The sequence below is a fragment of the Pteropus medius genome, unplaced genomic scaffold, assembly GCF_902729225.1.
Source record: "Pteropus medius unplaced genomic scaffold, Ma_sr-lr_union100, whole genome shotgun sequence".
NCBI lineage: Eukaryota > Metazoa > Chordata > Mammalia > Chiroptera > Pteropodidae > Pteropus > Pteropus medius.
Window position 1 is genome coordinate 18,525,871 of NW_024349797.1, and position 12,987 is coordinate 18,538,857.

The following is a 12,987-nucleotide window of genomic DNA, read 5'->3' on the forward strand; positions in this document are numbered from 1 at the left end:
AAAGATGAAGTTACATTTATTTTTTTCCTTTCTCACTTCCTTATAGGAGTAAGAGGTGGGTAGAATGAAATTCTTGAAAGTGCTTAAATGTCTTCCTTCATTTTAAGAAAGATTATTGTTGAAATTGAACAAACCTTGATAGTGTTATCCATTTGAATAAATTTGTATTAGTGGGAGTGCGAAGGTTTTTTTTAATATTTTTCTTTTAAAACTTTTATGCTGTCTTTTAATCTATGCCAGATAGTGCCTATAAGCTCTTCAGTTGACTTATTACAAGATTATAGATTACTATCTTTAAATTATAGATTACTACTAAATTATCTTTAAACAAATCATTTTAGGTTATCACAAACTGCTAAACATAATTAGACATGAGTATATAGCAACAAGTAGAGGAAATTATATCAGGAAAATTAAAATTTTCAGCTGTGAGTCCTGGGAAAACATTTGAAAATGACAACAATGGGTTAATTTTATACCGAATTGTATTTCTCCAGAAACTTCCCTCTTTAAATTTCTAGTAGTTATTAGATTTTAGAGATAGTCACCGATTTGAATTTTCTTTTTAAACATGAACCCCAAAGGTTGGCTGTATAACTTAACTGACTCGTGTTTTCCCTCAAGTCAAAGTTCATTAAACGTTATTTGAAGTAGATCCTGTAAGTATATGCTGTGTACAGGATTTTAAATTGTGTGTAATACCTGTTTGCCATTCTTGGAAGGGAGGGAACCATAAAGGACATTTTGTCTTAAAAAGCAGACAAATCGTCTTCCACAAGAGATCAGTGTTCTTTATGAAAAGGGGTAATATTGCTTTGTGAAATTTTAAATAATTCTAAGAAAATATTTTTTTATTATTTTCCTTGAAGATACTCAAATTGACACTTGAGTAGCAGTAAAATAAGTTATTGTTGACATAGGAAATATGAATACTTATTTCAGGTGTTTCATTTTGCTAGGAAACAAGAAAAAGTATTAGGAAAAGCCAGAATGTAAGGTTAATTTATATTAACCTTAATTATAATTTTAAAGACTATGTATATATAGAACAATTTAGTCTTAAAATGTTTTAAAACTAAAAATAATAAACTATAACTCGATCCTAAGTTAAAGATAGAATTGCAAAGATTTTTTTCCCAAGAAATAATTAGATATTCAGTGCCTGTATATGAGCCATGATCTACCCAGGTAAAGTATTAGTGTGTTGAAATGGCCCGGAAATCTACTTACAGAATGCTTTTTTGGTGGGTAAATAGTTAAGTAATAATAGAAACTAAGTGTTCTTAGGAGTTTTAAAATAGGTTTTAATTCATTTCAGGCACATTTTTATGCTTAAATTTACTACTGGAAACTGATAAACTTTATATTTGGGGAAAAGTTAATCACTATTACCTTGAGACCTTGTGAAGGCATTTGAGCATCTTAACGCATGATAGTGGCAGTATGAGATAGGGGATCACATTTTTTGGAATAGCAACAAAATAGAGTAACTTTAGAAGTGCCACTTGCTTGGTCTTTGTGCTCTGATAGAGATTTGAGGAACTGCATACCAATTCCAGTTTTTAAAACTTAAACTGTGAGTTGCAATTCTGTTTTCAGTTCTTGGATGAGACCTTGTTTTATAAACATTCTTACTGGCAGGTTATTTCTCTTAATTATTGTATTTTCTGTCTACCATGTTAAATTTGCTTAAATATGACCGAGTAAAGGACATTTAACCTTAGCATAAATACTTGTTAACTATTTAACACTTTTAGCTATATTTAAACAAATGCATTTGTTTATAAACAAAGGGCAGAGTAGATACTTCCCCGCCCCGTTTCATTAAGAACCAAAGTTGAACTCTTTAAGCTTCAAAACTAAACTTTGAATTACCAACAAAATTATGTTCAAGTGGATTGTATATTTTGCATTTATAAATTAGAACATTGTACATTAAGCTTTTGTTGAAGACTCAGGTGGTCATTGCGACTATGCATCTTAATAGGGTGGTGAAAGTAATTGAGAGACAGGGAGTTTTGTCCCTACACTAGGTAGACCCAGACTACTTTGCTTTTTTTGAGTTTTTGTTAGGCATGCTTGCTTTTGTATACTTTGTCGTCTCCTTGTTACAAGAGCTCTTCATCTCTTATTGTTTTTTAAATCTTTTGCCCATTTTCAATTTTCCAGAGAACTGGAAATCAGGTTGCTGAGCTCATTAGGATTTTGTTTGATTTAGGAGCATTTAGGGCTCTCAGAGTAGGTTTCTGTATCCTTAAAATGCATGAGCTTTTTAGTGCTTTCATGTGACTTTTATTGACTTATTTATTTGAGCCATCTAAATGTTTGTTGTATATAGAGTTGACTCTTGAAAAATACAGGCGTTGGGGTGCCTAAAGCCCCATGCAACAGAATCTTTGTATACTTTTGACTTCCCCAAAACTTAACTGCTAATAATCTGCTGTTGACTGGCAGCCTTACCAATTACAGTTGAACACGTTTTGTGTGTTATTTAAGTCTTGTATACACTATCCTTACAATAAAGCTAGAGAAGAAATGTCATTAAGGAAAGCATAAGGGAAATACACTTCAGTATTTATTGAAAAAAAATCCACATATAAGTGAGTCTGTGCAGTTCAAACCCGTGTTGTTCAAGGGTCAACTGTATTTGGTTTGCTCCAAATAATGCTGAACAAATTAAACAGGTAAAGGAAGTATTAATCTGTATGCATTTGGACTGCATATTCACATATCTGACTATGTTTTCATATGTATATATAAACCTTACCGTAAGTTTATAAATACTTGAAGTTAACTCATTTGAATGTCACAGTTCCTCTGCCATTAAGACCGGTATTATCCTCTGTACTGACATATACAAGTCTTAGGTCTGGATTACATAGCTATGGAGAATCAGAACTATTTTTCATATACGTTGTGAGGGTCATAATCAAATGGATTGTTTTAAGGCAGTGTGATTTAAAAATGCTTAAACTTACCAATTCTTTAGTATCCCTTGCCTAAATGTCTTTTTTGGAGGGGTGGAGGGGTGGCTAATTTGAACTAGGGTTAGTAATTTTTCTGGGTCTAGGCCAGACATTTGCATTTGGCCAGAAATGTCATTTGTAAAATTTGACAGATAACATAAAGGTTTCAGCCTTTCTAAAAAAAATTTAAAAATTTTTAGTCATGTTCTGACTTCCCAAATAGTATCTACACTAGATAATGATTTCAGTTTGCTTTTTTAAGGTAAAGTTTCTAGTGAGAAGTTTGGCTTCCAGCACCTTTAAAATAGATTCTGTAGAAGAGTATATGTTGGACTAAACTTTTTCAGTCTTACAAAATTGAATGATATGAATTACACTTCAGTTATAGTTTGCCTTAAAGACAAAGATATGTTGTCATGATGCTATTTTCTAAAAATTTGCCTTTTCTATAATTTCAGTAGAATTGGATTTTACGTAGAAGTCAATTTTTTTGTTGCTTTCACATTAGTGATGTCTGCTTCTTTGTTGTAAAAATTTATACTGTTACTCGAAAAAAAATGAGGCCTAAATAACTTGAGTATTGAGTTTAATTTTTGCTACCTTTTAATTTAAATTGAAAAGAATGATGTGTGTGATACTATTTTGAGGTTACTGATATGTAATATGTATATTTAGTATATTTATATTTAGTAAAGCACCACAGCCTTGGTGCTTCATTTCCATTAAAATAATTTTGTTTTAATAGATTATACTGTAGTGAGCACACCACTAAAGTCATTGAACTGAATTTTCCGTTAATCTTTATTCAGCATTCTTGAATTAAGCTGCTTTTTGGGTAATTATTCATAAAATAACTTTTTCAGAAGAATTAAATTTGCCAGTCGTTAGAAACTTGTGGAATTTAGCTTTTATGATTTTATATGCATATTGAGGTTGCAATTCCCCCTTGCTAAATTGATGCTGATCTGTAACTGTCACGAAGCTTATTATATTATGGTATTAATATCCAGCACAAAGCGCTTAAATAAAATAAATAGCATGTTGTCTTTATCTTCAAAGGCATTATATTGTACTTCTAGCAAGTGCACCAACAGAAAAACAACGCCTAGAATGGTGAGTACAAGATTAGACTTTACAGAAAAAATAAACTTCAAAATAAATCAGCCACAGAACACAGTAGGAGATGGAAAGTCTTTAAAACATCCAGTTTGATTTTATTTATAAATGAAGCTTTATTATTTGTAACAAAACTATAGGAATTTGGAGGTTCATATACAGCTTTTTTTGTTGTTTGCCTAATAGAGATCCATGTATCACTTCCTAACTACATTTAAAGTACTTTGTTTTAGCTTACTAATTTTTTTTTCTTTAAATATTTGTGGAGATATCTTTCATAACCTTCCTAGTTTGAAATATGGTTTGATTTTCTTCTCCCCCAATTTTCTCTTCAGCATTTTTGAGTAGAAAATAAGGCTTTGAATTTTATCTGTGGGGGCCCAAACAGTTGAACTGCCCCTGTGGGTTTAAGTATGATCTTCATATTACTGTTTATTACATAAACATTTGATTTCGTGCATTTTATTTTATTTTATCTTTTAAATTAACCAGAATTTAATACTAAGTGACATTTGTTCAGGGTGGGCTTGGTGGAGTCAAAAATCCGAATCCTGGTTGGCAGTTTGGAGAAGAATGAATTTATTACACTGGCGCATGTGAATCCCCAGTCATTTCCAGCACCCAAAGAAAATCCTGACAAGTAAGCAATCTTTTAATTTAATCTAGTTTCCTCTTCCCGTTTTAGCTTTTACTCATAGAAGCATTTATAGGCAATTTTTAATAACTGGAGTCACTGTTTTATTGATTACATGTGGCTCAAAACCAATTTGAGATTTATAGTTTAGGTTTTCCTGATCAGAAACTTTGAAGAGAAAGACGATTTCTTTTGTTTCAGATTTTTCCAAAATGCATTAATTCCTTTTCCTTCTTTAGGAACGTAATTTTTCTTGTGGTACCTCTGGTACTTTAGGATCATCATTAAGAATATTGGCTGTTAGTATATAGATAGTACGAGTATATTTGTCTTTGAACTGTTTATATATTAATGTAAAGGACAGGAGTGTGTGTGTGCACTTTGAATTTTGATAGAATTTGGGTTTAGAACTTAGTTTGCTTATAATTTACATTCCAAGTTTTCCCACATACCTCAGGTTGTCAATCGCCTTGATAACTATTTTCATGAAATCCTGATAAACTGTAGTAATACTCTTCTTACTTTGCAGGGAAGAATTTCGCACGATGTGGGTGATTGGGTTAGTGTTTAAAAAAACAGAAAACTCTGAAAATCTCAGTGTTGATCTCACCTATGATATTCAGTCTTTCACAGATACAGGTATATCTCTACTTGAATAACCAAAACATGTATTTGCATACTGGAATTTCTTTTCATGTTTAGTATAGTGACATTTGTAATAACTTAAAATTGCTTGAGAATATTGAACAATAATCATCAAAGTGATCTTAACGTTTCCGGATTAGTTTTTAGTTTCAGTATTGTCTATTATATAAAAGGTTTTTTTCTATTGTGGTAGAGCTAAAGTTAGTAGAACCATTTTAAATTTGATATGTCCACAGTTACCTATAAAATTGGAAACTACCTTAATATTCAGTTGAATATTCAGACTGAATCTCTGTCTGACTGCCTTAATAATCTTGAACCTTAGAAATTTATGAAGCTAAGCTTTTGGTGACTTGAGGAAATTTATCCTCTGTGTCACATATAGACAAGTGTTAATTTATAGGTGGAGGATAGGATGATTAGAGCTACATTTCAGATTGACTTGTACCCTGAAATATAAGGTGGTACAGTTTACCTAAAGGTCAAATGGTGGATGTAGTTGACAGAGCTACGGCTGTATTTATGTACACAATTTTTCAAAGGAATGGTAAATATGCTCTGAGACAGTGATATGTGCATCTTCTTGAGGGACTAATTTTTCTTTCAAAAATGTCTCCTTTTCCCCCCATTTAAAAAAAATTTAGTGTGTGGCATTTTCACCTGGAAAATTCGAATAGAGAGTTTTCCCTAAAGACATTCAGATTTAACATTAAAAAATTTTTTCCTCGGAGGAGAGAGAAAAATTGGTAGAATTTGTTAAAAAGTCAATATCATGCACTAAATGTAAAGGAGAAGTAAAAGTATATGTATTTCAGTATATAAATGCTGAGGCACAGGGACTAGCAGATATGCTTTAGTCAGGTGATTGCCCCTCTATGTAGGATCACTGGCAGTGTGACATCCGTGAATTCCTACTGATACAGGTGTTGTCTGTTGTGATTCACAGACCATCAGAAGCATTGCCATTGGTGACAATAAAAGTTAAAGCTTCAAATAAAATGAGAGGTGATCTCTTGATATATGTGGTAGTTGCATTCCTGGAAAACTCATATTAAAAATGCTTTGTTTTTATGTAAAATCGAGTGGAGTTCTTGGTTCAAATAATTGATAGGTAGGTTTTTTATCTTTAAGAGTCTAATTGGGACATAGCACAGTTCTTCACTATGAGGAACTCTCTGAATTAAAGCGTATTTAGTGTCCCTGGCTATCAGCCTTTCACTACTGTGATAACAAAAGCACTTGTGCAGGTTTTTTAGGATATGATTTGGAGGGTGATAACTCCACTTGCTGAAACACCACAGAAGTTTTTTTGCAAAGTAAAAATTCTGATGTCAGCTTAAACTGTTTAGGAATTATGTAGAGATATTTGAATTGCAAAATTTGTTTTGTACATTGCATCTAAGTTGAGCTTTTCATCAAAGGTTGTATTAACCATCACAATTTTCAAGGAACTTTGAGGTATTTTGGGTAGGAAATATTTAGTTGTCCTTTATTTTGAAACATTTTAATGGAATACTTTGTGTTGTTTCTAATAAAACAAATTTAGCATGTTCAGACCTCACATTCTTACCTCCAGTCTCTTCCAACTTGTTCAAGTCTTTTTGACCTGGTTTTGGCAACTGTGCTCTTGTGTTCATTTGTTCAAGCTAGAAAATCTTGGGGTCCTCCTTGACTCTTGTGTTTCTCAAATTTTTACTTAATGTCATAGATTCTTGGAAACTGCAGCTTTAAGCTAAATGATGTATAAAAAGCCACCAATTTAACCATAGGCTAAGTTGACATAAACAAAAAAGTTAAGTTCCTATGTCATATTTTTGTTCTCAGAAACATCACCAAACTTCTAAATAAAGATTTTAAAACTTCTAATATCAAATATTGAAATAAATGTGAGCTATACATACATTTAAGAAAGATTAATGAAAAACAAGAGAATTATTTCCACTAATTTCAGTTCAGGATGGTAGGTGGCTGGAGCCTTTCCCAGCAGCTCAGGCCAGAAGGTGGGACTTAACCTGGACACGACACCCTTCCAGTATAATGCAGGCTCACGCACCCACACTCACTCAGACTGGGACAGTTAGACTTGCCAGTTCACCTGACTGCACATCTTTGGGATGTGGGAGGAAACTGGGGTACCTGGAGGGAACCCATGCGGACATGGGGAGAACATGCAAACTACACAGACAGTGGTCCTGGCTAGGAATCAAATATTTTTTTTTCTTGTCAGTGTTATAATGAAATGACATTCTTCAGGGACCTTCTGTACTTGATATAAATCCATTAAAAATTTCTTTTGCCTCTGCTTTCAGAATACATTGTTTGAGATTTCTGTTGCTAATTGGTATTTCTACTGCTGTCAGCCTAGTCCAAGCCACTTAGGCTCGGTTGGATCGCTGCTACTACTATAGGATTCCTGTTCTGCCCTCGCCCACCTTCAGCTCTTTCAGTCAGCATCCAAAATGATGTTAAGCTAAATCAAGTCTCGTCTGTTCAAACCTATAACGGCTAGCCATGTCACTTAGAGTATAAGTCCAGGTCTTTACCTGATTTGACAATCTCATTCTGTCTCTGACCTTGTTTTCTGTTATAAGTTCACAATTCTTATATCCATGTGTCTTGGGGCCAGAAAGGTAACAAAGTTATTAACAGTCCCAGTGGGGCCTGGAGCGATGTTTGGTAGTCAAGCCTAACATTTCTGCAGGCAGGTGTTCGCTGTACACATTAAGCAAAGGAAGAGACCAAATAGATCAGGGTTGTTGCCTGATGAGTTTTGGTGCCAGTCTTAGGAAAAACTTCTGTGTTGGGTGGGAGCTTTTGGGGTTTTAGAATTGAAGATACAGGATTACTGATCTCTACTTTTCCTCCTTCCCCGTGGCCTTTTTGTTGTTCCTCAAACATTCCAGGCATGTTCTCCACTCAGGACATTTTGTCCTTGATGTTTGCTCTTCCTGGAATGCTATTCCACCAGGTACTGTCAGCTCACTTCCTCACTTTCGTTTACGTCTCCACTCAAATGTAATCTCAGTTTCCAGGCTGAGCTGCTTTTCTTCCCTACTCAGTTTTTCTCCATAACACTTACCACCATCTGATATGAAACATAGTTGACTCTTGAGCAACATGGGTTTGAACTGCGTGGGTCCACATATATGTAGAGTTTTTCAGTTTGACCTATCCAGTTCAAACCCATGTTCAAGGGTCAGCTCCGTGGTTGAGAATCCGCTTATGCAGAGGGCCTGTGATAGTTACATTCCCATTATGTTTATGGGAGGCTGCCGCTCCTAACTCCCACATTGTTCAGAGGATAGCTACGTTTTACTTATTTTTTTTTCCTGTTTATTATATTCTTCCTACTGGAATGCAGGCTCTGTGAAACTCTTTTGGTCTCTTATTCCCTGCTATATCTCCTATGTCTAGAACAGTGTGATACAGTATAGCCACTCAATAAATATTTGTTTTTGAATGAATGAATGAACTTTTCCAATTTGGGAGCTTCTGGAACTAAATTATTTGGATATACTTATTTTTAGCATATTATTTTTCTTTTGTGACCTCTATTATATGAGTTATTTCTATAATAGAAAATATGTATTGTCTTAACATTTTACCTTGCAGATTCTTGAAAAGATATTTTTAGGTATATTTAATAAGTTTGACTTCTGTGCATTCGTTACATACTTAGATTTGAATTATATATTCTACTGGTAGCATAAAAGGGTATGGGTTTAAGAACCCCTTTTTCTCTAATGCTCTTTCTTAAAGAGTTATTCTTTAAAGTTATCACTTTAAGAATTATTACACTGAAACAATTAATATACTTTGTGCTCTTATTCATTATGTAGACCTTGCGGTTAAAGTGACTTAGAGTTTGCTCAGGACATAAATTGTCAGATTAGAGAGGTTTTGACCTGATGATTTTACAGATGTGTGAAGTATTGATGAAAAAAGGGTCCCTACTTAGAATAGCTTCTCCCGGGTGAGTTAACTGCCTTTATTAAAATGTTTGTTTCTTGTAACAATTTCCTAATTGTGTAGTTTATAGGCAAGCGATAAACAGCAAGATGTTTGAGGTGGACATGAAAATTGCGGCAATGCATGTGAAAAGAAAGCAACTCCATGAGCTCCTGCCCAATCACGTGCTTCAGAAAAAGAAAAAGGTAAATTTAGGGCGTCCTTAAAAAGCATTACTGACATCATATTGTATGTATCCAGGCTGTCGATACTTCAGAAATTTAGGCTCAGTGAATTAGTTAAATTTGAAATAGATCACAGCATTTTAAAATTCTGTTAAATGGAGCAGTTCCATGATGTGAAACCTTGTTCCTAAGCAGGTTCCTTGAACACGCTTGCTTCAGACTTCAGAAAGATCAGTGGTGACGCTTCGTATCCTTATTTTATATATATTTGTATTTTCTTCAAAATCTTTTATTCTCATCTATTTAATATTCCACATCAGTATCTAATTTCCTTTAAAAAGAAAACAAATTAGGTATTATGTGGATCAAGTAAATTATAGGACTTTTTAAATGAAAATGGGTTTATTTTGGAAAGAATTATATGTGTATTTTATTTAAAAATTTAAAGTTATTGAGTATAAAGATCACTAACAGGTAACCAGAGTTAATGTTTTATTTTATGTTATTCTCTTGTTAGTGCTTCCTGTTGAATAACTTAAAGCTTTTTTTCTAATTTGGACTTCTTTACTGGGATTTTAGTGCAGAGATAACTATTACATTTCAAAAATGGATGAATTATTCCTATAAGAAACAGAGTAGTGAAAATAAATAAGCTAGAGCTACATATTATGTTAAGTTAGAAAGGTACAGATGAATACCTTTCAAATGTACCATTTGATACATTTATATAAAGTGTACAAGTTTAAAAAATATAAAACCCGTATGATTTAAAAGAGAATATGAAATAAAAGTATATGTTAGAATGATAACCACCACTTTCAGGATAATGGTTAACTGGGGCTGGGTTGGGAGGAGAGGAATAAAGTTAATACACAGGGGGCTTCAACTTTATAATGTTCCATTTCTTAAAACATAAAATACATTATAATACAAAAGCATCTGTGTCAAGGACCGGGCCTTTGGAGTACACTTTCTGGTTCAGTTTTAGGTTCCACTGCTTCCTAGCTGTGATACTTGGGCAAGTTTTATAACATCATATTCTTGATTTGCCTCATTTCTAAAATCAGGATAACATTTTTATCCACCTAGGTATTTTGTGAGGATGAAGTGAGTCGATACTTGTGAAAGGTTGTTTAGACTAGTGCCTGGCACATAGTAAATGCCTATATTAGCTTCTGTTACTATCAACATGATCATTATTCATAACTTGGGGTAGAGGTACTTCATTTTTTTCGTCTAAAATGCAATTTTTGAAAGAATGTTATGTTTTTAAAAATGCCATCACATCAAAGCCTTTATGTGGCTTAATTTGTTATTCTGAACCTAATGGTTTCATGAGTTAACTGAATAATCTAGAAAGTGACAAAAGTATACTATTCTTTTCTTGAGCATCATTTATTTTTCTTTCCCTTCCTTTCTCTTTTGTTCTTTTGTGCTTTCTTGTCATAAAATATACATAATAGGAAATTTACCATCGAGTAGTTTTATTTTTAATGTGTCAAGTCAAGCATTTGTCTTCTAATTGTCCCTCGGTGTTCTGTTAATGGGTTTAAGCAACCATACTTAAGTGCGTATTCGCTACATATAAAAATATATCAACATTTTATGTTTTCAGAAGTAAATGTAAATAATTAAGTTGTTATGTTTTTAACACTTACCTATTTCTATTTTATTAAAATAGCATTTTATAACTGAGATAATTATATTTTCCAGAACCCTTGATTCAGATTGCCTTTTAAAACTCATATTTATATGGCAGTATTGATATTTGAAACAATTAGTGTATAGTTTAAGTAAATTTTATTTTCTGTTTCTTAAGGTGGTATCTAGATATAATCTTCTAGAATATAAAAGGAATCATTAATACTCAGAAATTTGTTGTTAACATAGTCCAAAAATTGTATTTATCAAATAAAGTGTAACTATAATCTTATCACCCATTAATACTCTTAACATTTCAGCTTATTTCTACACAGACTATCCAGTATACATATGTAACTACATATAATATATATATTTAAAAGGTTTTTGTTACCATTTTGCGACTTAAGGTGCTTTATTATATTTTGACCACCTATCCAAATTACATGACAAGTACCAAATGGCTACCTAGTATTTGTCTGGCTACAGTATTATTAAATCCATCCTCTATTTGACATCATTTAGATTATTTCCGAGTTTTCACTAGTAAAATAGCACTTTTCTTGTTTTTATAACAAGTGTCTAGAAATTTACATCCATGAATCTTTTCTTTGGACTCTTTTTATTAGCTGTTATTTGCAAAGTACGGAGTACAAGTGTTTTTCTGTATTTAATGATACAACAACCCATAGCTATTGTCTGTTTTATAGAAGAAACAGAGTGGTTAAAAAAACTTGCTCAAGGCCATGTAGTATGGGATGTGGATTGGACCTGGTCTCAGTGCAAAGTACAGGTGTTCGTTTCTCTCTAGTATGGTCTATATTTATCCTTTACTAGTAAGTTTTGATAGCATATTTATGATTTCTTGGCATTGAAGTCTCTTGTGCCAATGGAGACACAGACATAGACATAGATAAAGACACATCGGTGAAGCAAAGCAGCTTAATGCTGTTCTGTGTTCAGACCATCCTGTAAAGCCTCCACGTTCACAGGTCATCCCCAGCAAGTGGCCTGTTATCTCACAAGTGTTTGATCATCTGGTCAGGCAGGTAACTCTTTGGAATTGAGTGTAATTTACTGAGCCAACCTTTGTCTGTTGGAGAGTGAGGTGGTAGCATTTTTGCATGCGAAAATATTCTCAAATATTAGAAAATTTGTTTCACAAGTAGCTTCATGAGAAAGTGGTTTACTCTCTCCTCCTCTCCCTGCTGCCAAATCTCATCTTCCTCATTTGATCAGTATTGATTTACGTACACAAGTGGTGTCTCTTTAGTTCTAAATTAACAGTTAGCATAGAGTATACACACACGTGGGGCATGAGTTTTTGACAACAATGCAACTTATTTCCATTAAAATGTTTCTGTAGGTAAGTGAACACTGAGGCTAAAAGCATTCTGGGGGGAAAAAAAGCTGAAGAAATAAGTTTGCTATTTTAATAACATTGATTGCAGAAATGGAAACTTTAAGTCACTTTAGAAATCATCTTTTATTCCATAGAACCTCTCATAGTTTTTTTTTTTTAGCCTTATTTTGATTTTCCTACATTATGTAACTTTTTGAATGCTTTGATTTTTTAAGAAGCAGGACCAACATTAGGATTTATATGTGGATGTTAGGTTTAGTTTTCAGAAAAATATTTTTGCTTTTTTTCCCCACAGGATAAGTTACACTGTTAAACGCACCATATTAAATGTACCATGTTAAAAGCCTAAGCTGCAGTTAGAGCACTCGAAATCCCTTGCTTTAGAGAGGCTCGTTTATTTCCAAATAGTTAGGAGTGGTACTAAAATTGTACTCATTGACCATTTTTTGAAATTACACAATTTTTATGTTCATCTGAGAATAATTTTAA

The 12,987-nt window shown here is 33.1% G+C and overlaps 1 protein-coding gene across 4 annotated transcripts in view; it reads left to right on the forward strand.

Annotated features, from left to right (window-relative positions):
• The window catches only part of PAPOLA (poly(A) polymerase alpha), a 58,852-nt gene that overhangs the window by 33,272 nt on the left and 12,593 nt on the right, over positions 1-12,987 (forward strand). For all 4 annotated transcript variants that reach the window (XM_039884175.1, XM_039884176.1, XM_039884177.1 and 1 more), the window contains exons 13-16: positions 4,026-4,079; positions 4,603-4,722; positions 5,246-5,355; positions 9,394-9,515. In XM_039884175.1, coding sequence (XP_039740109.1) covers positions 4,026-4,079; positions 4,603-4,722; positions 5,246-5,355; positions 9,394-9,515 — 406 coding nt within the window. The remainder of the gene's footprint in view (positions 1-4,025; positions 4,080-4,602; positions 4,723-5,245; positions 5,356-9,393; positions 9,516-12,987) is intronic.